General features: G+C 58.3%; 1 protein-coding gene and 1 long non-coding RNA gene across 10 annotated transcripts in view; one reads left to right on the forward strand and one right to left on the reverse strand.

Annotated features, from left to right (window-relative positions):
• Nucleotides 1-8865: 8865 nt before the first annotated feature.
• The window catches only part of CHST15 (carbohydrate sulfotransferase 15), an 82278-nt gene continuing 63801 nt past the window's right edge, over nt 8866-27342 (reverse strand). For 7 of the 9 annotated variants that reach the window (XM_011287605.4, XM_023241055.2, XM_045040793.1 and 4 more), the window contains exons 6-8: nt 20969-21125; nt 12917-13064; nt 8866-11332 (exon numbers count right to left, since the gene is read on the reverse strand). In XM_011287605.4, the coding sequence (XP_011285907.1) occupies nt 11142-11332; nt 12917-13064; nt 20969-21125 (496 nt within the window). In that variant the 3' untranslated portion in view covers nt 8866-11141. Of the gene's footprint in view, nt 11333-12916; nt 13065-20482; nt 20698-20726; nt 21126-27342 lie in introns of those variants that run through there. The other 2 variants (XM_045040795.1, XM_045040796.1) reach the window with 2 other exon arrangements.
• Nucleotides 13514-20435, forward strand: LOC123380943. The gene is made up of 2 exons (XR_006587400.1): nt 13514-15328; nt 19728-20435. It is a non-coding gene; the product is annotated as an uncharacterized LOC123380943 (long non-coding RNA).

A 27342-nucleotide genomic window follows, 5' to 3' on the forward strand; every position in this document is an offset into this window, starting at 1 on the left:
CCGGCCCAGCTGTGCCCAGTGTAACCCAGCCGTTCTCAGTACAGCCCAGCATGCTGAGTCCAGCAAATTCCTTGCTGTTGGAAGGACAGCAAGTGGGGAGGAAATGGGGGGAAGGCACAGGAAGAAAGCAAAGGCAAAGGAACAGAGGGGAGGTCAGGTCTGCCCTGTTAAACTGGGTCAAGGAGGATGAGTTCCCGCGGACACATGGAGGTCCCAGACCCCTAGGGTGTCTAAACTAAAGCAGGGCAGGTGCTCAGTTAGCACAGGGAGGCTCTGGGAGAGGAGGTGGGGGGAGCCCAGCAGCTCCCTGGACCCACCGAGCTCCTCCCTCCCCATCTGGGAAGGGATGGCTCAGGGACAGGGGGAGCAGAGTCTGCCTCCTGGGACCAAGAGGCCACAGAGGCAAGGCTTAAGGAGGTAGGGCCTGCAGGCAGGCAGGTCTTTTGTGGGGGGGAGGGGGCAGAGAGGAGAGCCCAGCCAGGGGAGGATGCAGGGGAGAAGCGAGAAGGCAGAAGCACAGAGGATGGGCAGGGATGGAGTTCTGTGTGTCTGCCGGCAGAAGCAGCAAGCCCAGGCCCTCCCCATCACCTCCACCCCCACCTCCGAGGCCCGCTGGGCTCCCTCAGGGCCCTCCTTGGCCACCCACAGGCTGCCTCAGGACTGGGTGCTTGGAAGGGTCTGTCGGGGGTGAGGGCTGGGAAGGGGAGGCATCTCAGGTGGGAGGAGCGAGGTGGGGAGGGGCTGGGGAGGACGTGTCTGGACCACTGCCAGGTACAAAGGGTCTCAGCTCAGCCCATCGGGAGGGCGTGTTCTGGGAAGTCCCCCATGGAGTGAAGGGAGCACCCGATGGGGAGTCAGCTCTGCGACTGGCCCTCCCCAAGCCTCCCTTTCCCTGCGGAGACTTTGGGCGTGATCATGCCTAAAAGCCTGGAGACCAAGAAGCAGGCGGGATGCACCCCTGGGGGCCCCCAAGACCACCCTTTCCTCCCACACCCGGGTGCCTTCAGAACAATGTTCCTAACTGGCTGAATTGAGACCTTGCGCCCTTCCACCCTTGGGCGCCCTGTTATTGGGGTTACTCTTGGTTCCGGGGGGGCTCCCTGGCCTAGGCGAGAGGTGAGCGGGAAGACAGCGAGCGTCCCGATGGATGGTGGACATCCAACCAGGACAGCCCTCCCAAAGGTTGGCTGAGAAAGGCTTCCTCGCTGCAGTGCCCACGCAGGCCACACGGGGGCAGCGCGGGGCTGCGTTTCCGTGCCTCCCGCTCCCCAGGGCAGCAATCCCCAGAACCCTAGAAGGTTAGGGAGCGGGTTGCCAGTCCCCACCCTCACCCCTGTCTCCACCTCCTCTCCACGCACTGCCTCTGCAAAACGCCTTAGGACGTTAAGCGCCGTGGGGAAAGCAGCAGGTTTCCAAAAGGCAATCAATCAAAGAGAGGGGCGGATCCGAAAGGGCCCCTGAAATCCTCTAGGCCCCAACGCCTGGTGGGTAGCTAGGGAAAACCGAGGCACAGAGAAGTGAAGTCACTCGCCCAGTATTGTCCAGCTCCAAGGCTTCCGGCTCGTTTTTCTCTCCAGGCACCCACTGCCTCCCTCATTCCACTGCTGGCTATCTGGGGATAGGGCTCCCCAGGCTTCGCTGTGGGCTGACTGGTGCGAATCAGCTAGAAAGCCAAGGATGCACTAGATGGGAGCGTGACTAATATGGGGGAGACCTTCTCATGCAGGTCAAGAAGTGGGAGGGCGGGTCGAATCCAGGAGGCCATCATGGAGGAGGAGGCCACACTTGAACTTGGCCTTGGGGCGGAGTAAGATGCTGACTCAGTTGAAGAGTGGGGAGGGGGCCCCTGGGGGGGAGGGGAGAGTAACAGCTCGGGCAAAGTCAGGGAGGCAGGAAACGATCGAGCATCGGTGAGATACATGCTCTCAGGGGAAGGAGGAGATCAGAGGCCGGCCAGAGAAGTTTGCCCACATCCTGACGTCCACGCGGGCTGCCGAGGTCTCCGTCTTTAGAACGGGGGGCTGGCTTGGGTTTGGAATTTTCCTGCATTCCATTATGTTGAAAGTACAGAAAATGGCAGTTCTCCAGATTATCTCATTTGGAGGTAGGAGTAAACAAACGGTGTCCATGGCAACGGTGAGATGTCTGGCTGCCCCCCTGAGCTCTGGAGGCCAGCCTCGATGGAGGAAGGCGGCCACTCCCCATTCCTGAGTCATGACTCGAACTCGCAGCGCAAGGAGGAGCTGCCGGCCACAGGGGGGCCTCTTCTTAACCTCAGAACTGGCTGCTGGGACAGCCCCGGATTCCTGGGCTCTGAGAAAGCCTCAGACAGAAGTGGGAGGGCCCCGTGGAGTGGGCAGCCCCACCTGCTCCCCCCCCCCCCGACCCCCAGGAAGGCAGGGGCTCTTCCAGAGGCCCAGCAGCATGCCTGGCTTAGCCTCGTCCTGTCCGGGTGGATGCAGGTCACAGAAGGGGATGCAGGGAGGTGGGAGCAGCAGGCCACCGTCATGTCTTGACCAGGGAAGAAATGGGCTAAGCAGGTAATCAGGCTAAGCAGGGTTAAGACAGGCTGGTTGCAGTGACTTGGATGGGCTCAGGCCAGGGGCTGTCCCCGTTGTCTGGCCCCTGGACCTGGGATGACCCATGAAGGAGGTTGGTCTGGAGCAGGGGCTTGGATGGGGCTGGCTTGCATATGAAAGGCTCACTCACAAGGGGGTTGTTGGCCCTCTCTAGGAGAAAGCTGGCCCCGGGAGGGCCGAAGGACCCCCGAGAAGTCAAAGCATCATGAAATACAGAAATTAAAACCATGATTAATACAGGGCTGGTGGCGAGGAACGGTCGGGATCAGGGGGCAGAGGCAGCAGAATGGCGGCTTCTGGGAGGTAGGGAAGAGGAGAGGAGTGAGAGAGTGGCTTGGGAAGGGGTAGGGAGTGGCTGTTTAGTCAAGGTGGTCCAAGGATGAGACTCCAAGAGAGGACCTGAAGGAGGCAGTGAAGGGGCGGAGGGAACCGCCGTGCCAGAGGCAGAGTGGGAGGGCAGGGGAGGTGGGTTCCAGGGTTGGTGGGACAGGCAGCAGTGATCGGGTGGGAGCTCAAAGATTTCTACATTGGCTGGCTACTGTGACTGAGGTGGGAGCCAGCGGGGGAGGGGCCCAGTGGGGGGAGGGGCCCAGTGGAGGAGAGACCTAGCAGAGGAGAGGCCCAGCAGGAGAGTGACCCTGATGAGGAGGGGCCCAGTGGTGGAGGGACCCTGAGGGGGAGGGGCCCAGAGGAGGAGGGACCCTGAGGGGGAGGGGCCCAGGGGAGGAGGGGCCAGAGGGGGAGGGGCCCAGAAGGGTAGGGCCCAGTAGGGGAGGTCCTAGAGGAGGAGGGGCCCAGCAGGAGAGGGACCCTGAGGGGGAGGGGCCCAGCGGGGTAGGGCCCATTGGGGGAGGTCCTAGCAGAAGAGGGGCCCAGCAGGGGAGGGTCCAGCGGGAGAGGTACTCCCCCAGCAGAGGAGATTCCAGCCAGGCAGGGCCCGGTGGGGCAGGGTCAGACCCCAAGGGCTGGGAGGAGGGGGGGTGCTCAGTTAGTTTGGAGATGTGGTGGCCCCACCTGGACACGCACCAGCCGAGGCCTGGGAGCCATCAGCATAGAGGTGGCGGTGTAGACCATGGACTGGGTAATGCAGTCACAGGAGAGGACAGCTAGCTAAGAGGGCTGAGGACAGAGCGTGTCCCCCCCTCTCCCCCCCCCCGCCCCCAACATTTCAAGATCAGACCGAAGAGGCGGAGCCAGGAGGGAACTGCTCTGGAGGCCGGGGTCTGGGGTCTGGGGTCTCCCCAGTGAGAGCATCTCGGGAGGAGGGGAGCAGGGCCTGGAGACAGCTGCGGACGGTCTTTAGGGATGAACGTCCCCAAGGGATTCGCTAGGGCACACCAACTTGGAACCGCTTTAAGTGAAATGTTAGTCACCCCCCAAAAAAGAATTCCATCCTCTCCTAAGCAGACCTGTATCGCCAAAAGATGGTGCTGAATTATTATACGTAAAATCCTGTCAGTAAATATTTATGGCAACTTGTGTTCTCTGTTAAACAGAGAACATAAACCTGCATCATGTCTTCCATTCTACTTCTTGGGCCCGCGATGTCTGACGTATTTATCATCGGCCCCTTTGCACGGGCGAGAAGGCGAAGGAGGCATTCCCGGGTGGGATGACGGCCGTGAGGCCCCGGGCACCCAAGCGCTTGGCCCGGAGGCTCTGGGGGCGCCCTGGCGGGTCTTTGGCATGCTGCCATCGTGCCCACGCCTTCTGGGGGAAACCGGGTCACGAGTTCCAGCTTGGCCTCTGACACACAGGAAATGCAGTGGCCTGGGGAAGGGTGGAGGTCACAGCAGGAAGAGGTCACTGCCCTCAGTTCCTCTCCTAGGTGGCGCCCCATGGCTGTTGCAGTTCTGCATTGCTGGGGTGACGCTCCTATCTGTATCTGTCTGCCCCCCGAGGCCCCGGGGCCAGGCGGCAGGCACCGGGCCTGCTGTCCTGGGAACCTATCTCCAGGCATCCAGCCAGCACTCCGTAAATACTTGGTGAAAGAAGCCAGTGAAGGAATCGGCGAATGAGCCAATTTGCAGCCCCCACCCCAAAGCCTGGCCCAGTGCCTTGTGCAAAGTAGATGTTCTGAAAACATTTGCTAAAAAATTAAGTTTTGACTCTTTGCACACTTTCTAGCTGAAGTGTGCCCCTTGGGGCCTTTGGGACGGTGGGGCGGGGCCTAGGGGTGGGCAGCCCACTTCTCAGGACGCTGCTGGCCCCTGTAGGCAGCCCCCAAGTCCTCCTCATCCTATAGGTGGGAGGCTTGGACGACTGTGCTGCCAGACCCGCTGGGCAGAACAAAGTCGTGTTTATTTCCTTGTGTTTTCCCTAGAAGCTCCGCTCACCGTGCAGAGCCCTTGATGGGTGGGTCTGCAGAAGCAAGCCTATGGCCCAGAAGGCCCAGACCCATCCCTGAGGGTCTTCCAAATGGGGGCTGAGGGGGCAGGAAAGGAGTTTGGAGGCTGCAGGGCTCTGTGGGCGGCGGGGGTAGCAGGTGGACGCTGGAGCATCACAGTTAAAGGCATTGACCTTGAAGTTAACAAGTGAAAAATCTGAGTCGCCATTCTCCTGTTTCTGGGGACCAGAGTTGTGTGATCTCAGGCAGGTGTGCAGCCTCTGATCCCGTCTGTACTTTTCTAGACCGTTGTCTTAACTCTGACGCTCACTCATGAGGTTCACAGACGTGTGGATGTGGGAAAGGCCAGTGGTGTCCCCAAGATGACGAGGTGGCTGCATCTGCACTGAGGAACCCAGCCCGCCTGGAACTTGAACCCAGCACACCTGGCTCCAGCCCCAGGGCTTGCCCTCCATCCCTTCCATCCCTCTTGACGGGGCCGTTTGGGGGGCGCAAGGCAGATCATCCCTTTTGGTGGAAGATGGTGAAGAATGGCTCAAGACTTGAGGGCGGGGAGCTGGACACTCCCACCTCGACTTCCTGGGCCCGGCCTTTCTCTGCGCCACTGGGTCCCCGCCGTAATCTCACCGCGTGGCTTGGGAAAACCATGAAACTCAGCGGGGGCGGGGGCGGGGGCGGGGGCGGGGGCCGGATTCAGCCTTGAAACAGATCTACCTGCTTCTAGATCCCACCTTAAAGGGGCCTTTCAGAGCAGGCAGAGCAAGGGTGCAAGCCAGAAAGCCTCATGCCCAGCGGCCTCCCTGCTAGCCCCAAGCTGTGCCGCAAGTAAGGGGCCCTCAGGGTGGGACAGGGGGCCCCCTTCGTATTCTCCTCCGCGCCCCACCCACAGGGCGGCCAGCAAATGCTGCCCAGCATGGAGTGGACCAGTCTGGCTCCTTGTTTAGCCCTAAGTGCAACAGTGCAGGACATGGGAGCGGGCCTGCATCGGTGGGGGGGAGGGGGGATAGGCGGGCCTGAGTCCGTGGCAGGGACGGGGGGCGGGCCTGAGTCCGTGGCAGGGACGGGGGGGGGGGGCGGGCCTGAGTCGGGTCTCCTGTGCCCCTGGCTGGTGGATGCAGCCACCCTCAGGAGGGCAAACTGGTGTCCCTCGCAGGCCGGCTGCAGCTTCCCCGGGGTGCCACCGTTTCCACCTTGGTGCTCAGCCCTGGCCCGTGAGGGCTCTAGGGGAGCCATCTGCACAGCCCTAAGGAACCCAGGGCTGTCTGCAGTTTTCTACCCTTCTGCCCAAGACCTGTGCTGGAGCCCGTCTGCAAAGGAGGAGATGGAAGGGGGCCGGGGGAGGGGGGGGGTGGCCAGGGCTGGAGACAGGGTCCAGACTGCCCGGGCGGGGCTTCAGGAGCAGGGACAGAGTAGAGGTTGTGGACTTGGGTCCAGCTTGGGGCCATGAGGCATGGCCGATGAAAGTGAGGTTGGAAGTCAGCCTTCCCATGCCATCCCTGGAGCATGAGTTCATGGAGGTCACTGGCCCCCAGAGGCTCTCTCAGGGACCAGAAACCATGCAAACTATTTTTGTAACTTTCAGAAGCAGCTCCCCTTGAAGCATGACTAACTAGGAAACAGCTGAACTTCAGAAACTCCAAACTGCCCATGCAGCTGATGTGGGTCTCCTAGGGAACCGAGAAAGTATAAAGAAAAAACAAAACTTGTCAGCGCTCAGAAATCACTTTTACCCAGAGATGGAGAGACAGTCCCACCTGGGGTAGGGACGCCCCCGGGCTCACTTGAAGAAACACACAAAAGAATGACTTTGACTTTGGGAGAAAGGTGGGGCTTTGGCCTGGCCTCACCCTGTCCTGAGCACCCCAGTCGCAGGGCCCTGCTGGACAGGGGGACACAGCGTCTCAGGACGGACGCGTTGGGAGGTCTGGTTGTCTGCTAGGCAGCCGCCTGCCCACTCAGACCTGCTTGGGCCCCACAGGGCACAGCTGCAAGGGACAGGCCAAGGGCACCCACTCCCTTGACTGGCTGGCTGGACCACCCTCCTATGCGCAGCTGAATAATGACCCCTGAAGATGTCCATACCGTGGTCCCTGGAGCCTATAGATATGTCACCTTACACAGCAAAAAGGCCTTTGCAGACATGATCCTGAGATAGGAGAAGATCCTGCATTATCCGGGGGGGGGGGGGGGGGGGGGGGGGGCAGAGTAATCACCAGAGTCTTTCTGAGGGGCGGGAGGGTGACAGAGAAGGGCGACATAACCACGGAAGCAGAGTCAGAGATGTGAAGGTGCTGCACCAAGGACGGAGGCCGGGGCCACGGGCTAAGGAAGGGGGCGGCCTCCAGGAGCCGGAAAAGGCCAGGAGGCAGATTCTCCCCTAGCATTTCCAGAAGGAACAGAGCCCACACCTTGGCCGTGGCCCCATGGGGCTGATTTTGGATTTCCCACCTCCAGGACTGCCAGATAATAAACTTGTGTCGTTTTAAGGCCCTAAGTTTGGCATAATTTGCTCCAGCAGCTGGAGGACAGTAATACAGCTCCCCCAGGGCCGCTGCTGCTCAGGCTGCTGGGGCCCAACCAGCGGGCCTGCCCCCTCCCAGCTGCTCAGCCAGAGCCTTGCCCCGGGTTCTGGGAAGAGGTTCTCCCTACAAGTCTCTACAGGATCTGCCTCGCCCGCCCGCATGCAGAGTGGCTACCCACAGGGTGAGATCTCTGGAGCATCAGGAAAACACCGCCCACACCCAAGACCTTCCCCCCTCCCTCCCTGCGGGCTGAGACCAGAAATTCCTCCGGAGCACTGCCTCTGCTTCTGTTCCACACAGGGGCATTTGGGAAGAGGTCATTCCAAAGGTTGGTTTACATAAGATATAGACGATCCGCGTCCTTACGTTCCCTGCGAGCTGGTTCCCAAGTAGGGGTGGGAACAGAGCAGAGGGGGTTTCCGGAAAGGCTCCAGGACAGGGAATCAATCAATCCTGGAGACTCACCCGTACATCCTGCCCCCTTGTGTCCCACCCGCCCCCTTTCTCCTCGCAGGCCGGATTTTCTCTGCTCAGCGACGCTGTTCCTGGCTCCCTCATCAAGAGATGGGCTCCTCCTCTTTCCAGGTCTGGACTCACTGGCCCCCTGCCTACAATGCACCCCTATGGGGAGCAGTGCTGGGAGAGGGACCCTCCCAGGGTGGTCTTTTCAGAACTAGGGGACCATGGCCCATGCTGGCCCCAGGCCTCCAGAACCGCAAACTTGAGACAACCCCATCTCCTCCCACAGACTTGCCCATCCCAGTGCGGCCAAGGGACCCTGAGTGCCTAGTGACAGTGACACACACCCAGAGACACCAGGAGTCTCAAAATCACTGTCCCCAGGGCCAGGCCTGGGCCCAGAAATGAAGGAAGCAGCCATGATGACAATAGTCTAGGATGCTCCCTTTCACTTTGGTTTTGGATGACAGGCTCGAGGACTGTGGTTTGGAACAGCACCCATGCCATCAACGGGAACCGGGCCCGAACGTGAGAAAGCAAAGCAGAGGCAACCGACATGCCCTCTGGAGAAAGTCCCCTTGAGAGAGACTGTCTGGATGGCACCGATTGGCACAGAAGGGCTGGGCCTGCCTGTGGTCACCCCATCTTCAAATCCCAATGTCTGACGACCACGTTAGGCTGGTCTACGGGCAGGGCCGGCCCTGGGACCCTGACTCACACCCACAGGAGGCCTCTGGTGGGGAGTCACTGATAACGTTGAAGCCCTTCCTCCTCTGACAGTCTCTCTCCCGTCACCATACGCCGTAGGTCCCCTCACGCAGCGTGCACAGAAAGCACGCAGCTCAGACTCTGAACTACTTCTGAGATTCATTTGTGCACAGCAGACACCATGGAGAACCTAGCACGAGTGCTTGGGGGCGGGGCGGGGTGAGGAACAGCATGCATTCCCAGGGACCGGTCACAGGGGTCCACATTTAATTATGTTCAATATTAATAAAAATACAGCATAACTGGTTCACTTAACATACCTTCCACTACTAAGGGCGTACAATGGAGTACAATCCGATATACAGCTTTGGGGACACAAAGTAACTTCAATACCAGGTCATGAGAAATGCTCCGTTTCACTTTGGTTTTGGATGACAAGCCCCAGGACCGCCGCTCGGAACGGCACCTGCACTGTCAAGGGGACCCGGGCCTGAACGTGAGAAAGCAAAGGCAACAGATATGCCCTCTGGAGAAAGGCCCCTTGAGAGAGACTGTCCGGATGGCACAGATTGGCACGGAAGGGCTGGGCCTGCGTATATAAAAAGATTTGTATAATAAACCAAATAATATTGGAAATAAGACCTCCAGGAATACTTCTGTAAGAAGCAGAATTACACTGCATGTTATTCACATGCATAGGAGCGTGTAGGAAAAATCCTGTGTTGTAATTATGGCTGGAGTGGAACAGCAAAACACGTACTGAAAACGACAAGGTAATTGGCAGGGAAATTAATCCACGGAAGGGCCGCGTCCAGAGCAGGGGCGTCTCATCAGCGACACAACAGGAAGGGAACCCACTCAGAGAACGGACCCACGCGCACGCGCACACATCACCCCCCACTGCGAATAAATACACACACACACACACACGCTGAAAGTGAGATCTCCCCGCAGCTCCCTTGTGCTCCGGCCAGACTCCCTGCCGGCCCCTGCTCCGAGCACCGGCCGGCCGTGAGAGATGGGGGCGGAGGGTTGCTGTCCCAGAAAGCGGGTCTTCAGCAGCAAAAACAGCTCCGCCGTGCCAGTGCGGACAGAAGGCCCTCCCCGCGCCTCCCGGAGGGCTGTGCCTCCCACCTCTGATGGCAGAGAGGTGACGGCTCCGGGGCTGGAGAGCTGAGCAAATCCTCACGTCTGCGCGTGATGGCCGGGCACCTGCACGTTTGCGCTTCCTGACTCTGGTGTAGGGGACCCTGCCCGGAAGGTTCTGGTTCACCTTGCAAACACTCCGGTGCGAAGCTTCCCCGAGTTCGCACCCGGGGCTCCAGCCCCCTCCCCATCAGTCTCTCCCCATCACCTCCGAGAAACGAGACCCTGAGGCCGTCCGCTGGTGGGCCAAGCAGTCGAGCGGCCTGGAAGGTCCCATGAAGAATCGCAGCCCACCCACGTGTGGCTCGCTGTTTCTGCCTCGGGACACACGTGTCTTGTAGTTTGCGGAAACGGGGAGGGCCTCTGGCCACACGTGGCGGAGAATGTGGGCAAGGAGCTAATTCCAGGGGGCGGGCAGAGCGACGGGGCCCGTCTGTGGCCACAGCTAGAAGTTCACACACCCTCCGGGTCTGACGACCTCGTGTGCGTGAGGAGGGTCCAGGACACCTAGATTTCCGAGAGAGTTCAATTCCTTGAAGTTGCTCGGTGTGGCATTAAAGCAGAAATTTCCCTTCTAATTTATAAGCTGAGTTTGTATCCCGATTATAAACTGCATGAGCTCTCGAGAAGCCCTCCAAAGTGGCAGAAAAGGAGCTACGGCTGGTGAAATGCAGGAATGGTTCGTCGGAAACATTCGTGTTCTGGTTAAACGTACGAAACACCAGGACAGGATGGGAGGGCTCCGAGATGAATGTGCTTGGGCTTTTTGTTCTCTTTCGTAAAAGTGAAGTTAACGAGGTTCAGATCTGAAGAGAAGAAAGGGCGGACCTCGGAGTAAAAGAGAAAAAAGGAAAGCGTCTGTCTCCACGCTCTGCCCCAAATGAAGGTATCGGCCCGACCGGTGTTTCAGGACCGAACGGAAGTGTAACTCGGACAGTGTCGCGGCGTGACCTCTAGCGTGATGGCGCGACCTCCGGCGTGGCGACGTGACCTCCGGCGTGGCGACGTGACCTCCAGTGCGCTCACTCGGATCCCACACTGTCAGCCCCCAGCCGCGCTTCCTTCCCACCCCCCACCCCCCGCCTGGTGCCCCCCGCCCCACCCCCCACCCCCGCCTGGACCCCGCGGCCCGGCCACGGTGCCGCAGGAGGGAACGGTTCCCAAGTGGAGGTTCCAATGGCCCGGGATGGCGGAGCCCCGTGAAGGGTCAGTTGCCAGGTTGTTTCACACCACAAACGGTTATACTAAACAGGTGCCTAGGGAGGGGAAGAAGAATCATCTGGGGGTTTTCTCCACGCTGTTGAGGAAGAGGGCCCCGCCCCCCCAAAGAGAGATTTTTAAATCACGGTAACAGTGGAAACCGCAGGGGGACCCCGACCCTCAGGTCTTCTTCCAGGCGAACGCCTCGTCCGCGAGCACCTGGGCCAGCCTGGCGTTGAAGGGCCCGTAGAAGTCCTGCAGGATCTTTTGGGTGACCGGCCACATGGGGCCCAGGTTCCGGTCCTCGGGACGTCGCGCGTTGGACGCGGGGCTCTTTGTCATCAGGGTCTCTTGTTTCTCACCTAGGGGTCCTGGAACACAAAGAAAAGACTGTGAAGCAGGAGGCGCGGCAGGAAGGAGCTTCGCAAAACTCCCAGCCGTGCTTTGTGTTGGGCCAGGAGTTCCCCTCCCCTCAAGAGCGCTCGGCCCTCTGGCCGGACCCGTCCTGGTCCTGGAGTTGCTGAGGACGGCAAGTGGCAACGTGCCATCGCGAAGGAGCAGGTGCTGTCCGGCCTGGGGCTGGACACCTGCCCGCAGAAGTGCAGCTGCGGCTCTGGGAGGCAGCCTCCCCTGAGCCTCACCTCCTCCCGGTCTCAGTGCCAAATACCCACAAAGGGCTGGCTCCCGTGGCCGTCAGCCTGTGTCTGTGGATAACTGTGCGAGCTGCCGGGCACAGTCCATGTGCTTAGATTTCCCTACTAACCAGCCTGCTGGAGTCCTGCCAGTGTCATTTCTGCTTCAGGCTGCTGATGCAAAGGGCCTGTGGCTGGGCCATCTTTCACCCTGTGTGTTGTGCCATATCGTGGCCGTGGGGGTGGTGGGGCAGGAAGGCCACCTGTGCCCAGAGACCCTATAAGCTGAACCTCCACCTGCAGCAAGACCAGTGGGGAGAGGCCCGGGAACAAGCCAGCCACCTCTATCCCCTGCCCCCTGGACGGTTAGTCCCTCACTGGCTTAACCGACCGGATCACCGCTCAGGCCACTTTGTGCCAGGCCCTCGGGATCGGGCCAAAGTCCTGAGCCCTTACACAGAAAAACCATATTCCGCTGTCGCTGGGGTGTGTGCAGCAGAAGGAACAGAACTGGCCTCACTGTCCATCTCAGAGACTAAAGTCAAGCTCACCAACACAGCAGAGTCTACGAGGGACCCACTCCAAGAAAAATGGTTCTAGGCCTTCAGAGGAAAAAGCAATCACACTCCCTCCTACCACTATGATGAAAGGGTTCTGAGGCCAGTGGAGGGTAAAGAGATTTTAAGGAATATGCCATCAACAGAATTCCCGGGCCAGATCATTAGATGGGGCTGCGGGAGTGCTTGAGCTCTGGCCGTCCTTGGGTGCCCATCCACGTGGGCAGCCCTCTGTGCCCAGAGACCCACCCCTACAAGCCATCACCCTGGCCACCGGCAGTGGACTCTCCTAGAGGAAGGTGGCCACGTGGCCCTGACTCCAGGGGCCCCCCAAAACCTGAGAGCATGCCATGACCCGTCCGCTCCCTCCTCCGAGCCTGTGGCCTCTGCAAGACCGTTCCAGCCATGCTCGGACAGGTCACCCAGCCCAAAGACTCAGCTCGCAGACCACTCCTTCCATGACCCCTTCCACCATTCCTCCTGGGACCCCGGAGGCACGTATACGAACCAACCGTCACTCTGCCAGGGACTCGGCTACCACTGGCTTCCTCCTCTTCTCCTCTGCTGGGCTGGAACCTCCCAGATGAGGGACCCCCTCCCCCCATCCCGGCACCAGGCCCCGCGCCTGAAAAGCACGTGCCGAACCAGCCGCCCGGCCCGGCCCCGCCCGGTGCGCAGAGTCTGTCTGCGACTCAGCGAGCACCTCGGACAGCCAGTGTCCACGGAGCTCATGCCTGCTCCCGGGCCACCAGCGTGACATTCATACCGAGGTTGAGGAACTGGAAGACCCTGTGCATGGTGTACTTGACGTTGGAGGCGTGGTCTTCCAGGCGAAGGACGAGGAACTGTTCTTTATTAAACACGGTGAGCCAGTCCAGAAGGTACACAGCATACAGACCGACCTGGAGCCTCACCTAGAACCAAGGCAGAAGGCGGGCATCACTTCGGGAGTAATTTCCCTAACGCTTTTCCAAATGTACGAGGCCTGAGTACAAACCAGCACCAAGAGTTACCCGAGCAAACAACTGCCTTCAAAGGAAGGATTTTATTATTATTTTTTTTAATGTTTATTTGTTTTTGAGAGACAGAACGTGAGCAGGGGCGGACGGGTGGGGGGTGGGGGAGAGACACGGAATCCGAAGCAGGCTCCAGGCTCCGAGCTGTCGGCAGAGAGCCCAACACGGGGCTCGAACCCACCACCCGTGAGATCATGACCCGAGCCGAAGTCGGACGCTCAACCGACTGAGCCACCCAGGCGCCCCTATTTTTTAATTTTTTTAAACATTTATTCATTTTGTAGAGACAGGGACAGCGTGCAAGCAGGGGAGGGGCAGAGAAAGAGGGAGACATAATCTGAAGCAGCCTCCAGGCTCCAAGCTGTCAGCACAGAGCCCGATGCGGGGCTCGAACTCACGAACCACAAGATCGTGACCTGAGGCTGAAGTCAGACGCTTCACGGACTGAGCCACCCAGGCGCCCCCAAAGGATGGATTTTAAACGCCATGCTTTCTTGAGTCTTCAGGAAGCGTTCTGAGCTCCTCACACAGAAGATTCCTACTTAAGGTCACAGTTAATTCTCACGACAACCCTGGAGGTGGCTCCGCGACACGTTCCACAGTGGAGACTCAGGTGAAGGAAGAGGTCAAGACCGTACCCGTGAACAGCGCAAACGTTCTTTGCACGATACCCTGGCTGTTTCTGCTCCTACACCCAGCACATGACAGCCATGAAAACCACGTTCAACACCCCAGAAACAAGCCAGGTGAGTGAACCGCCCCATGCCTGGCGCCACCTGGGCGTCCGTGACCAGGGGGCCGTGTGTACATCCAAAGAAAGCAGTGTCACGCACAGCCACTCCTTCCCACCTCCACGCCCGGGGTGACGTCCTCCCGTGCCTTCTCTCACGCCAGGCTGCAAGCTTGCACGGTGAAGAATTCACCTTACCCAAAGGAAGTCTGGCCTCTGGCCTCGGCTCCTGGGAGGTGACCTCTAGGCCACCTGGGATGTCCTGCCTGATAAGTGGCTTGGCTGGCCTGGGGCATCTGGCCACCGGAGAGTCAACAGTGAGACTGACTGACAGGGGATCGGTCTGGCCTGCAGCAGGGACTGGACGGTAAAGGCCAGCCAGGCGGATGGCATGTGACTGAGTCCCAGTAAATACTCCAGACACCACAGGCTCGGGTGGGCGTCCCCGGATGGCAGTGCTGTGTGTGGCCACATGTGCTCCTTCCCTGGGTGGGAGTTGGGGGGGGGGGCGGTTCAGTGGGTGTCCCTTCTCTGCTGGAAGCACGATCTTCATTGAGTCCTGCGATTCCTTCCGGGGAGCTACTGAACCCCAAAGTGGTTTGGGGGAGCCCTTGCCTTACAAACATATCAGAAACGAGAGTGGCCGTGGGATGTTCCCTCTGACTTCACAGCTGCTGCTCAGCTCTTCAAACCTTCAGGAAAACACCAGAGCTCTCCCCTTCCGCCCGCAGCCCCTTTCTCCTGGCCCCCCCCCCGCCCTCCCCCAAGTCCTGGGGACCCTGCCCCATTTCCGGTCTGCCGCTCTGCCTCTGCGACCTTCCCACGTTTCCACCTGCTGCCTCTGCCTAGCTCCATGCCAGCCCCTCCGGTCAGGCCCAGTTGTCACAGCCTCCTAACCAGCGCTCCCGCTGGTCTCCGATCACCCACCCCTGCCCCATCACCTGCTGCCCCACCTGCTGGCCTGGCCCCTCCGGCCCCGCTCCCAGCCTGCCTGCCGTCCGAGCGTGGGGAGCCCTTGGTCTGGCTTGCGCTCGGCCCCCAGGCGCCCCCTCCCAGCCTCAGCCGCTCAGCTGCGTAGACAGACGCTCTCCCTTCAGGGTCCCTCTCTCCCTCCCAGCCCGACCGGGGGCTCCTCCAGCCTGCCGGGGTCCGGTGCTCCTCGGGCGACGTGCCGGACACGGTGGTGGCAGGGCGGTGAAACGTTTGACAAAATACGTACAGAAGCCGACTAGTCTCATCTCTCACTAGTCTTTTCCCACTTCCTTCTTTTTCTAATCAGGCAGGAGGATGCGGAGGAAGATAAATAGTGAGAAGCGATAAGCGGTCTCCAGAATTCATTAGGTGCCTCCTGTCCCCCCGGAGTTGTTGCTGCCTCACGCGCCGGCCCGTAAAGAAGACCCCCCGAGCTGGGCCAAAGCCGGAGAGAGAACGAGTACGTGCCAGCCTCAGAAATCACGCGTGTGGCACCCCTAACACAGGCAGACCGTAACGAGCGTGCCTTCTGGAGTCATGGGCCTCACAGAGCAGGTCAAGTCTCTGTCGGGCTCGCTGGCCGGCCCCTCCCAGGGAGGGCCAGCCTCACGAGGGTGATCTTCCGGAGAACCTGCCTGTGCAGCTTGAGAACTTTCTAGGACAGAAGCTGGTGTTTGTGGTGGGGATGGGGGGCGAGGGGATGATACAGCAGCCGGGACGCATTCCTGACCTGGCCACAGGTGACAGACTATTTCTCCGAAAGCCTGTCGGCTCCCTCCGTGGGCAGAGCCCCCCAGCACAAAGACCCGCGGGCTGAGGCCTCCTGCAGCAGGGCCTTCCTTCGCGGGCAGGGACGGTCCTGGCGGGGGGGGGGGGGGGGGCGGCGGCAGGGCAGGGAACAAACCCCACGGGGTTCTGCAGGCCACAGGAGGCGAGGAGGCTCCCCTGAACACCTCCCCTTCTGGCCAGCCCTGGTCCCCCTTCTTCCTCCCCCTCCCTCCCTCCCTCCCTCCCCCCTCACCATTCCAGGAAAGCTCCGGTCACCCTGAGCGACGCCTCCCGGTGCACGTGGCATCATTACCGCAACTGTGCGCCATCGACACAAACCCAAGACGGGCCCACTTGGAACGGTTTTTCTTCACCTTTCCCGGCAGCGGCCAGAGGATCCAAACGGCACGAAGATAAAAAGGGCATTTTTAGGGGAAGTGTCTGATGGATGTAAAATTACAAGACAGCAGAGCCGAGAGAAGCCCGTGAGGTTATCTGCCGCCGCCAACTCTTGCTGGAAAAATGGAAGCCCAGGGAGGGGTGGGGGCCCGCCCGGGGCCAGCTGGGAGCACCCAGTGGCACCCAGAGCTGACACCGGGTCCCCGCCACGGGGCTTTTCCTGCCACACAGGGAAAGAGCCCAGGAGGGGTGGGTGCGGGGCTCTTTCCAGACGGGCTCCATGCCGAGCCTCTCGGTTCCCGATTAGGGGTTTAGGTGAGACACCCTACACAGCCTACTCGGTATCCGCTAGTCTCAAAAACTCCCCATTCATTCATTCTGCAAACAGTCGAGTGCATGCTACGTGCAGGTACCCCCCTAGGCAATGGAGATGTGTTGCTATGTAACAGCCGTGGCCCCCGGCCTCACGGAGCCTGGAACCTCGTGGGGGACACGGAGCCGAGCTGCTGAAGAAACAACCCGCAACCACCAGTTGTGATCCATGCTGCAGGGGAACAACTGGGGTGGAGAGAGAAAACAGCGGTCAGTAAGACCCAGAGGATGAGAAACCCTGAGGCATCCAGGGGAAGCACGTTCCAGGGAAAGGGGCTGGAACCGGTCTCTCCAATCCGCCTGGAAGGTGCTAGACAGACTGATGGGCGCACCCCCCCCAGCTGCTGTCTTCTGTGGGCCGGGGCTGAGCCTGAGGGTCCCACTGCTGACAAGATCCCCGCGGATGCTGACGCTGCCGGAACCCTGCTTCGTGAACCCCCGATCCGAGGCGAGAGGCTGGCCGGAGGACCTAACAGGAGAGAGTGTGGCTGCAGAGAGCAGTGACAGAGAGGGGGTGGCTGGGAGGAGGTGGAGAAGGAGCCGGGGACCGGCTGGTGCACTCCAATGCTGCTGGAAGGCAGGGGATGTCTTAGGAAGGGTAGCACCAGGGTCCGCCGATGCTTGAAAAAGCTCTCCCTCCCTGCGCCGTGGCTGAGCTGGGACTCACAGCTGGAAGGAGATTTGCATCCCTCACCCCAGAATTGAAGGTTCGCGCCCAAGAGGAGGGTTTCCAACTGCTCCTCACTGCCTGGCTCTTCCTGGTGAGCAAGGGGCTGAAGGGTCACGGCCAGTCTGCCGTCTGTGACGCCCCCCACCCCGTCCTGTCGACCGATCCTGCCCCTGGACACCTCTCTCTGACCTAAGATGTCGGCTCAGCCACCCCCTCGCCATCCTCAGCCAAACATGAGATGGAATGAAAAAGCCAGTTCAGACCCGTGCTCTTAGGAGCTAGCCAGGGAAAGGAGGGAATGCCATGAGTCCGAAAGGCCACAGGACCTGGGATGAACCCTAGGCCTGTTACCCGCTCTGTGTCTCTGGGTGTGAGCGTCCATGTCTGTGAGCCTCAGTGTCCTCATCTGTAATATGGGCATGGATTTCAGGGCAGCACGGACGACAGAACACGAAGAGCTCAAGACTGTGCCTGGCGCAGAATCAGCGGCGAACAAAGGTCGGATCCCATCGTCCCTCCCTCACTGGCAAAGGCTTGTGATCAGGAAGAATTTCCAGCACACCCCAAAGTGGAGGCCCATGACGACTCCTGTGTACGGATCACCCGGTGTCTACCGTGTTTCAGTGTTCCCAGCTGGAGGCCAACAGGGCAGCGGAGGGGAGGGCACCCTTTCTTGTCTGTGGGACAAAGTGGCCGTGGAAATCTCGCCTCCTAGAAACCTATTCAGAGGCAGGTGAGACCTGCATCCGGCCAGCTCTGTCCCCGTGGCCCTGACTGTGCCGAGGCGCTGGCCCGGCGAGCTCTGGGTGGTACACGGGCCAACGGGTTCAGACTGCACGTGTACATCAGACACTCACTCTTCTGGGACAGAAACACGACGTGAAGCCACTGAAATGCCACTGAAATAAGCCGTACCCTCACAGTCAGGAGCTCTGCCCGGCCCTGCCTCGCCCTGCCCTTCCAAATCCAGCCAGCTTGGGGCGCTCCCTTGTAGAAGGCCCCCGAAGCAAAGCCCTCGCCTATCCCTCCCTTTCGGAGCACCTGCCACATAACCTCTTGAAGAGAGAACTCAGTAGTAACACGGCCTGGAAGAGGACGGTTCCAGCACCTTCTCTGAACCACACCAGCTGGACGCATCACCTCAACTCTCCCTGTTCTGCCTCCCGCCCCCTCCCTCTCCCTTCCAGGTCACCCCCTGGCCGTGCTTCTTCCAGCACTGAGCACGGTGCTGAGCACAGAGTCGGCACCCACTGTATGCCCTTGGAGACGAATCAAGTCTCAGCTGTGAATGAGGCCAGTCCCCAAACCGCACCACACCTAGGAAGTTTCAAGAAACGTCTCCAGGTAGTGGCTCCTCTCTCCTGCAGGCCCCGCACAGATGACCCTCACGGTCATGAGCAATCATACTAAAAAGCAACAGCTAAGAACCAGAGCCATTTTGAAGCAAATGCTGCACTCGGCCTGCCGGCCAGCAAACACATGGCTTCCCCATCATCCCACTGCTCGATCCGATCCAGTCCAGTCCCTGTCCACGTCCTTTCCACTAGTCCTCCTAATTGTTTCTAGAAACTTCCACCGTCTCCTACCCTGACTCAGCCCCCAGTCCTCTTACAGAAACCCCATCCCACCCCCACCCCGGCCTCCCTGTCTCTGGGAGACACCCCGCCAGCCCTGGGCGCCACACATCGGGCATCTTTCTGAAACACAGATTTGCTACGACTGTTAAACCCTCCCTGGGGACCCATGTCAGGCCAGACTTCCAAGCCTCTTACCATCGCCCCACCACCCACACAACCATGTGCTGCGCCCAGCTGCAGCAAACGCTCTCCGTGCTTAACTCTTCGGCCTCTGCCCGAGCTGCTCCCTGCACCTGGACAGATCACCACCTCCACGTCCCCAGCCCGTCATCCTTCAGGCCTCGGCACAAACACTGCCTTTCCTAGACGTTCCCCTGGTGCCTTGTGTTCAGGTGGCCTCTGCTGGGAGCCAGGGCTCCTGCCCCAGCCGCTAGGTCACTCTCCCTGCCAGGACTGGGACGGCCCCGGGGGCACAAGGACCAGGCCTGTCCTGTCACGGCTGCCCTCCCAGCCCATGTGCCATGCACAGACATGGTCAAATGACGAATGCATGTGCAGGGAGGCAGAACACACTGCCCCGAAATATACCACTTTTGGCATGAGGATTATTTTGAGCCCCAGGCAACTGAGAAGAAACACAAACATAAAAGCTCTCCGCCCTCATCCTATTTGCCTCCAAGCCGTACATAAATTTGTCAGGGTGCCCTTCCTCCCCTCTCCACCAGGACGGACCAAATTAATCACTGGAGACAACTCTAGACCTTTATCAGCCTCAAGACAGCATCAGAGGATGTGACGTAACAAACCTCGAGAAAACTAGCCCTTATCAACCATTAGCTCCCCCGTACGTTTACCTGCCTTCCCACGATTTGCTGCCCTAGAAACTCAAAGTCCTCTCGCTTTGTCCGGTCACCTCTCTACAAATGTCCTTTTCTCCTGTCGGGATGTTACACAAGCCTGAGTTCTAACCGTCCCTCTGAGCTACTCATCACGCACGGGTGCAACACACATGTTAATAAACTTGTGGTTTTTCTCTCTCTTGTCAATTTGTCTTTGGTCGGTCTAATTCGCAGGGCCCGGACCGGCAACTCTAAGATGGCTGCAGGACAAGGGTTCTCCATTTCTCCCCTATGCACGAAGGAACTATCACTCTGACCCTTACAACAGCCTGGAACGGCAGTCTTATTACCCGATTTGAGGACGACGCAATGGCGTCTCAGAGAAGCTAAAACGACTGTCCAGAGTCACACAGCTTAGTAAACGCCCCAGCTGGGAAGCGAACCCACACCTCTGTCTGGCTCCAAAGGCCATTCCTCTACCCTGTGCCGCTGGGCAGATTCTAGGTTTCTCTGTGCCCCTGTCCGCATCTTCTCTGACACGCTGAAAACTCCAGCCTCAATCCAACCTGCTGCCTCCGTGCATCCTGCCGGAACCAGGACCCTGCGTTCCAGATACGACGGCCTTGAGAACAAGGAAGAGGGAGGGAAACCTCTTGACCCCGAGCACCCCACGCCCAGGGGGTTCCCAGCCTCCACCTCGAGCACATCGGTCTGTGCCGCCCCACATGCTGCGCCCCGCAGAGCAGTGGTGAACCACGCCCCGGGACGGGGGCAGCACCAGCTTCACTGTGTTGGGCTCTCCGGCAGCACCAATCTGCTGAAAAGGCAGACAACCCAGGGTGCTATGCGGCAGAAAGCCACCCCCAGCTGAAGGGTGCTGAATTCACCACCAACAGCTTCTTCTGCATAAAAAAAAAAAAGAAAAAAAAAAGGCAAGAAATGTACAGCCACATTCCTGAAGGCAAGTTAAGAGAAGAGCAAAAGAGAGATCAACGGGAGATAGTTTTCCATTTAGGCCCTGTCGCAGGAACGCTGAAAGTCACCGGTGGGTGATTCGTTAAACCACCAAAACAATCCGCCATCGATCAGGGAACGATGCTTAAGACGATTCGAGAGCTGGGTCCCCGCGTCTGCCAATCCTAATTGCAGGGTGGGTTTTTGGAGCCTCACTGAATGGCAATCTCCCTAAACGTGCCCTCATTCTCTGCAGGGGGAGGAGAGAGCATTGTAATGGGGAGATGAGCAGGGAAGAGAGCCTGGTGCCAGCTGAAAGGGCCCAGCCTTTCTATACAGTTTTTATGCCCGTGCGTATTTGTTTGCGCACTAGCCACCGCGGCTCAGAGGCACGGGGAGAGGCATTTGCACATTAAAATGCTTCTCTGTGCTTATATGCTAAAATCCCATCCACCGTGCCACCTGCATAATAACCACCAAGTGGCCTGCTCTGTAAGGGGGCCGGCTTCCAGGATACGCACAGGCATGGCATTGTTGAGGGTGTTGTTGTAGACGCAGGCACGCAGGGAATAATCGAGCATGCAATTCTCAAACAGCTGCAGAGCTTCTGTCACTTTCTCGTGGAAGTCATCAGCAGATTTATTCGAACTTGCAAAGTAGAGATAGTCGGAGTACAACCTGTGAATAAAATAAACGGAGACTTTTACCACCCGGGACTGTGAAATCACGCGACGCGGGTGACGATGGAAATCGACGGGCAATGACATCACCTCGTCTCGTTCATTAGGACCCTGCCATTTCTCTTGGTTCCCCTGCAGATGAGCCCCCTCCCTACTTCCTCCCACACCTCCCCACCCCTCACCGGGCCACCCACGCTCTCCTGGATTCGGACATGTCTACACTGGCCCCCCGACCAACCACCGGTACTTCTTAAATCCTATCCAGCCACTTCAGCACGCAGCTGTTTTCACTGGAACGGTGAGCTCAGAAACACCAGATTGTGAAAACTGTGCGACGGCGAAGACGGGCCACGAAAATATTATGCTCCTTCCGGTTTCTCTCTCCTCCATCAGAGGCAACAATAACCAGCACAGCTGTTGCTCCTACAATCTGATAGTTTCTCATGAGATTCCTGGCCCATTCCACAGACGTTCCAAACATTAAAAAACAACAACAACAACAAATTATGAAATGTATCTTTCTAGATTGGTACGGACCTATTTTTTAACACAACATAAAAACACCCCTACATCTGCGTGCAGTCACCCTGTAAACCTGTTCACACGGACCCCACCACATGTATGTGGCCATGTTTTCCTTCGAGAACTGACGGTGTCACTCCTGGACCCAATTTCCCCGGGCTCCCCTACACCTTCCCAACTGGGCCTCAGCTTGTAGACTTCCACGTCCACCTCTGCACTGCCCAAGTGCGCAGGAATCCTGCCAGGTCGGTTCAGCCAGAATCCCCCGCCCTGCGATATCTGATCACCCTCAATATTTGGTGGGCTCCTGGTCCCCCACCATCTCCCAGGGGATGTCTCATCGCCCCATTGGGCCTTCAGCAGGAATCCTGCTAGGTCGATTTAGCCAGAACTCAGACCGACCTTAGCCCGGTGTGTCCTCTTAGTAATTTCCAACCCACGGACCCCCACTACTCCTTGGCTGTGAGTCCCCACTTTTCCTTGCTGGATCTGGAATTGAGGCCAGTCTTTGTGCCCTACACAAAACCCCACGCAGTGTCCTGACACCCACTGGAGTGGGTCCTGAGTGAAACCTGCCTTACCAGCCTTGACCAAGCTCCAGGATAAGGGTTTGCGTGCTCCTTCCTTTCTCTCTCTCTTCCTCCCTCCCTCTTTCCTTCCTTCCTTCCTTCCTTCCGCTTTCTTCCCTCCCTCCTTCCTTCCCCTCTCTTCCTTCCCTCCTTCCCTCCTGCCCTCCATCCTTTCTTCCCTCCCTCTTTCCTTCCTTCCTTCCTTCTGCTTTCTTCCCTCCCTCCCTTCTTCCTTCCTTCCCCTCACTCTTCCTTCCTTCCCCTCTCCCTTCCTTCCTTCCCTCCCTCCCTTCCTTCCTCTTTCTGTCTTTCTTTCTTTCTTTCAGTAAATCCTCTGTGAATATATTTTACCAGACTCTCAGCATTACAGATAGATTTTGTTAAGCAAGGGCTACTTGTTTTCTTACACGAGACAGACAAAACAATAAGAAAGGGTGAATTATGACAACAGTATCATGAACACGGCTCTCACTCGAGCCCTCCTGCCCAGTTTCTCCGGGGGTCCAACCTGTGAGTCCTGCTCCCCAGAGGTGACCTCTCTTACCAGGGGCTGAAAGAGCCTTCCAGAAATTTTCTGTGCCCACTCAAGCAGGTAGGGGCATATTTTCTATTTTCACAACCATGGATGGTACCAGAACAGATCCGGTGGAATCAGATCACGTGCCTGTCATCGCGGCACATCGCCCACCTCCCGGTCGGGGGGCGGGGGGCTCTGAGCACCCACGAGCGCAGGGGCGATGGGGGACTGCACCCTAACATAAACGTCATCCCACTGCCAGCCAGTAACTTTTTTCTTTGCCGCAACTTCTGAGCTGTGAGTTCCCATACCTTTTCCTGCTTTCCGCTTGCAAAGTCTTCATCTTCTTTTGTGTTTCGGAGATCCCTTCTTCATTCCTGCCTGGTGCCTTTCCAACGCCCACCCCCCCAAGCGACCTCCCTGCTTCGCCCTTCACTCGCACACCGCCACCCCCCCACCCCGCCTGTGGGGAAACGGGGCTGACACGGGTCGGCCCCCTGGCTCCACGGACTCACGTTCTCTCTCCCGTTAACGCCTTACTTTCCACCCTCCACTCTCTCGGACGTGGCTTCCCTCATTCCGGCAAGGGTGAGGGCGACTCAGTGAATCTGACAAGGACACGTGTCCTGCCAACGCACACCCCCACCCCGCGACGCGCCCCTGACACACACACTCAACCACGCCTACCGGGGCGGAAACCACAGGGCCCCCATTGCAGGGGCCAGCCGCAAACGCTCCCCCCCCCCTCGGCACCCCTCCCCTCTAACTGCAGTCAAGGTTGGATGCACATGTGTTGACCGCAGGAGCATGGCTTCTTGGGGACCAGCTCTCCTCGGGCACTGGGCACGGTGCCCGTGACACGGCCCGTTAGAATTCATCCACAGCCAGTGTCCACAGAGGACATCTCTGAGAAGTCCTGAGATGACTGGGATCTGCCCACCGAGTGCCTGGCGTCTACACACACTCTGGAAAGGGAGAGTTTTGTAGACCTCGGCCTGCTCGCTCCAACTCTCCAGAAGGCCCTGTTTCCAGACTAGTCATTAGAGATGCTCAGGGACTAGTGAGAACATTCTCCCCCAGATCTGTGCCCACCCGAGCACATGTCCCAGCATGACACTCCATCTGCCGGTCACAGCGTCCCCAACAGCAGCTGTTCGTCGCAGCACCCGTCCCTGCAGGCCAGTCGTAGTATAACCTAGAGGCTGATGGGTAAGTGTCTACATCGGATTTGCATGGACCTCAAAGAGCAGTCGACCTGTACGGGCCAACGCGTTCCCTGTGGCCATGGGTCTGGTGGGGGTGTCCTTCCTGGCTCACGCACTTATCGGTCCTGCCGTACCACGGCCCAGCCCAAGAAACCACGTCCGTGAAAAGTAACAGACACCTTTCAAACTCTCATCAAAACCTGCATATGATGGGAAATCCAAATTCCAGAGTTCCTACCACGGACTCCTACAGGACTATTCAAATCCTTTGGTGGAGCTGGAATTCTATCACATAAATTACTGTCTACAAACCCAACCACTGGGTCAAGCTTTCCATACTGAGAATTGATTTTGTGGTAGTACCATTCCTCGTAGACACTTTGGCTCATAAATAAAACAAGAGTCCAGGGGCGCCCGGGGGGGCTCCGTCGGGTTGAGCGTCCAACTTCGGCTCAGGTCATGATCCCACGGTTCGTGAGTTCAAGCCCCGCACTGGGCTCTGTGCTGGCAGCTCAGAGCCGGGAGCCCGCTTTGAATTCTGTGTCTCCCTCTCTCTCTGCTCCTCCCCCGCTCATGATCTGTCTCTCTCTCTCTCTCTCCTTCAAACAAACAAAACCATTAAACATAAATAAGTAAAACAAGAGTCCCTACACCGGGCTCAATTTTAATTTTTTTTTTTCAACGTTTCTTTATTTTTGGGACAGAGAGAGACAGAGCGTGAACGGGGGAGAGGCAGAGAGAGAGGGAGACACAGAATCGGAAACAGGCTCCAGGCTCTGAGCCATCAGCCCAGAGCCCGACGCGGGGCTCGAACTCACGGACCGCGAGATCGTGACCTGGCTGAAGTCGGACGCTTAACCGACTGCGCCACTCAGGTGCCCCGGGCTCAATTTTAAACACACAGTAACTTCATGAAGAATCTGCCGATTCCACAACAACTCTTTAGAGATCAAGAAGTAATCCCAGGGCATAAACTGGGACCTGTCCGAGGTGCCAACCAGGCCAGCCCAGCCCTGCTACGGGGCGGGGGCGGGGGACGGTGAGGGAGGATAGGACGACTGATTTGCATCTGTTTGAGGGGAGGTGAAATGAACTCAGGACCCCATCTTCCGTGACTCAAGTTCACAGCCGGGCCGGGCCCACTTCCTCAGCAGTCTCTAGAGGGGGTGTCTCTGGCCCCTCAGTCCCCCCGGGAACCTGGACCTGCCCACAGAATGTGCGGGGGCCTCTGGGATCCCCTCGAGCCCACACGCTTGCCGGGAGGCATACGGGTAACAGTACACCCCTCACACTCCACTTTGTCACCAACAGCTGAGCAGAGACTTCACTCATCACAATGAATGGCCACCTCTCCTGTCTGGATTCTACAGATCCTCCCAAAATGTGTCCCCAGCACCTATGAATGGGATCTTATTTGGAAACAGGGTCTTTGCAGATGAACTTATGTCGAATGAAGATCTTGAGATGCGATCATCCTGGATGGAGGGTGGGTTGTAAATCCAATGACTGGTGTCCTTACAAAGGCGACAGAGACACGGGGGGGAGGCTGGAGGGATACTGCCGCGAGCCAGGGACCAGCAAGAGCTGTCAACCACCAGCAGCAGCTGGACACAGGCCTGGAACAGCCCCTCCCTCAGAACTCCCAGAAGGAACCCACCCTGGTGGCAGGCGGAGTGTAGACTTCTAGCCTTCTGAACTGCCAGAGGGTAAATTCGCATTGCATTAAGCCCCCAGGTTTGCGGTAATTTGTTGCAACAGCCCCAGGTTCTACCCCCCGATTCCCAGGAAGACTGAGGAGTTTTCTGCCTACACCTCTCTCCTACCCTGAGACCGCAGGAGAGTCCTGAGTGTACAGATGGATGAGAGCCACACGGTTTGCTTCCCTACAGAGATGTAAGCAAGAAGGCAAAGGAAAAGCATGAGCTCTAACTTTCAGGGAGCCCTATCTGGATCCCCCGAAGAATCAGGCTCTTGCTTCCTAAGAATGTCAGCAATGATCAATGCTATGATTTCCCCCACAGCCACTCTCTGGGGGAAAAGGGCCAGGCAGTGACCATGCACGAGTGAAAGCCACTTGGATGGGTTAAAGCCATTCAGAAAATGTTGAGAAGGGCAGCAAATGTAGCAAGACTAAGTATCCAAGGGCTGGAGCGGACATTCTCACGTAACAATAGGTAAATCTAAACATCCACATTTTGGTCTTTAAAATCAACTGTACAGGGGGGCACCTGGGTGGCTCAGTCAGTGACTCGACCGACTTCCGCCTAGGTCATGATCTCACCATTCCCGAGTTCAAGCCCTGCATTGGGCTCTGCACTGACAGCTCAGAGCCTGCAGCCTGTTTCAGATTCTCTGTCTTCCTCTCTCTCGGCCCCTCCCCTGCTAGTGCTCTGTCTCTCTGTCTCCCTCTCTCTCTCTCTCTCTCAAAAATAAATAAACATTAAAAAAATCTTTAAAACAACCGTACAATGATGAAGCAGGGGAGAGAGGCCAACAGGGTAAACACACAATAGGTTTAGCTGACATAAACTCATAACGAATCATCACAGAACTGCATGGACACTGATGCAAACCATAGGATGCATTAATAAAGGTATGGCGTTAAAAACGTGGGAGGGTGTCACTCTGCACCAGCCTGGCCAGTTGGGATCCCAAAGGATGCTTGCTTTCAGGGCTGGGTGCCAAACGGTGAGGGGGAAGGAGCTGTTCCATCTGAAGAAGCAAGACTTAGCAGGAAGGACAACAGCTTCAATGGCTGAAAGGCCGTCCAGAGCGGGAAGGAAACCGGAACTACACTCCTGGAGGGTAGACTGCCCAGGGGGTAGAAGGTTCAGGAACCAGCTTGAGACAAGGGGGAGGTCTCCAGCTGGGGCAGCCCAGCAGGAAGCGAGTGGCCCCAGCAGCAGGAACAGTCACGGCTGGCGGGGCTGAGGGCTCCCTGGCTGAGAGCCAGCTGCCCCGACACCCAGCCAGCCCCCTTGCATTGTAGGGGCCGCCAAGCCCCCTTCTGCTGAACCATCTAATTTTCTTACTCTTAAACCATCCCAAACAGATGGGTGTTACATTTGGCCAGGACGGTTTCCAACAGCAATTCCAAATATAAGTCCAAATACATTCCAGGCCTTCTGTGCTATGGTTATTTTAGAAGGCTGCTGGGGCGGCCCCGTGACGGGGGGCCGGCTCTCCTGGAAGTGCGCTCGGCTCCTGCCTGTGTGGTGCGGGGGTCCCGGGACCCAGCACGGCCGCGAGGGGGAGTGGGAGAGAATGTATGCGTGGGGGGTGGCTCCCCGAACCTAGTGCAGGGGGTGGCTCCCCGAACCTAGTGCCTCTGGACGGGACTACATCTCTCCCTCTCGTGGGGGCAGAGGAATGGCCACCAAGGCCATCACTGAAGGCCCCGCC

This window comes from Felis catus, chromosome D2 (genome assembly GCF_018350175.1).
Source record: "Felis catus isolate Fca126 chromosome D2, F.catus_Fca126_mat1.0, whole genome shotgun sequence".
NCBI lineage: Eukaryota > Metazoa > Chordata > Mammalia > Carnivora > Felidae > Felis > Felis catus.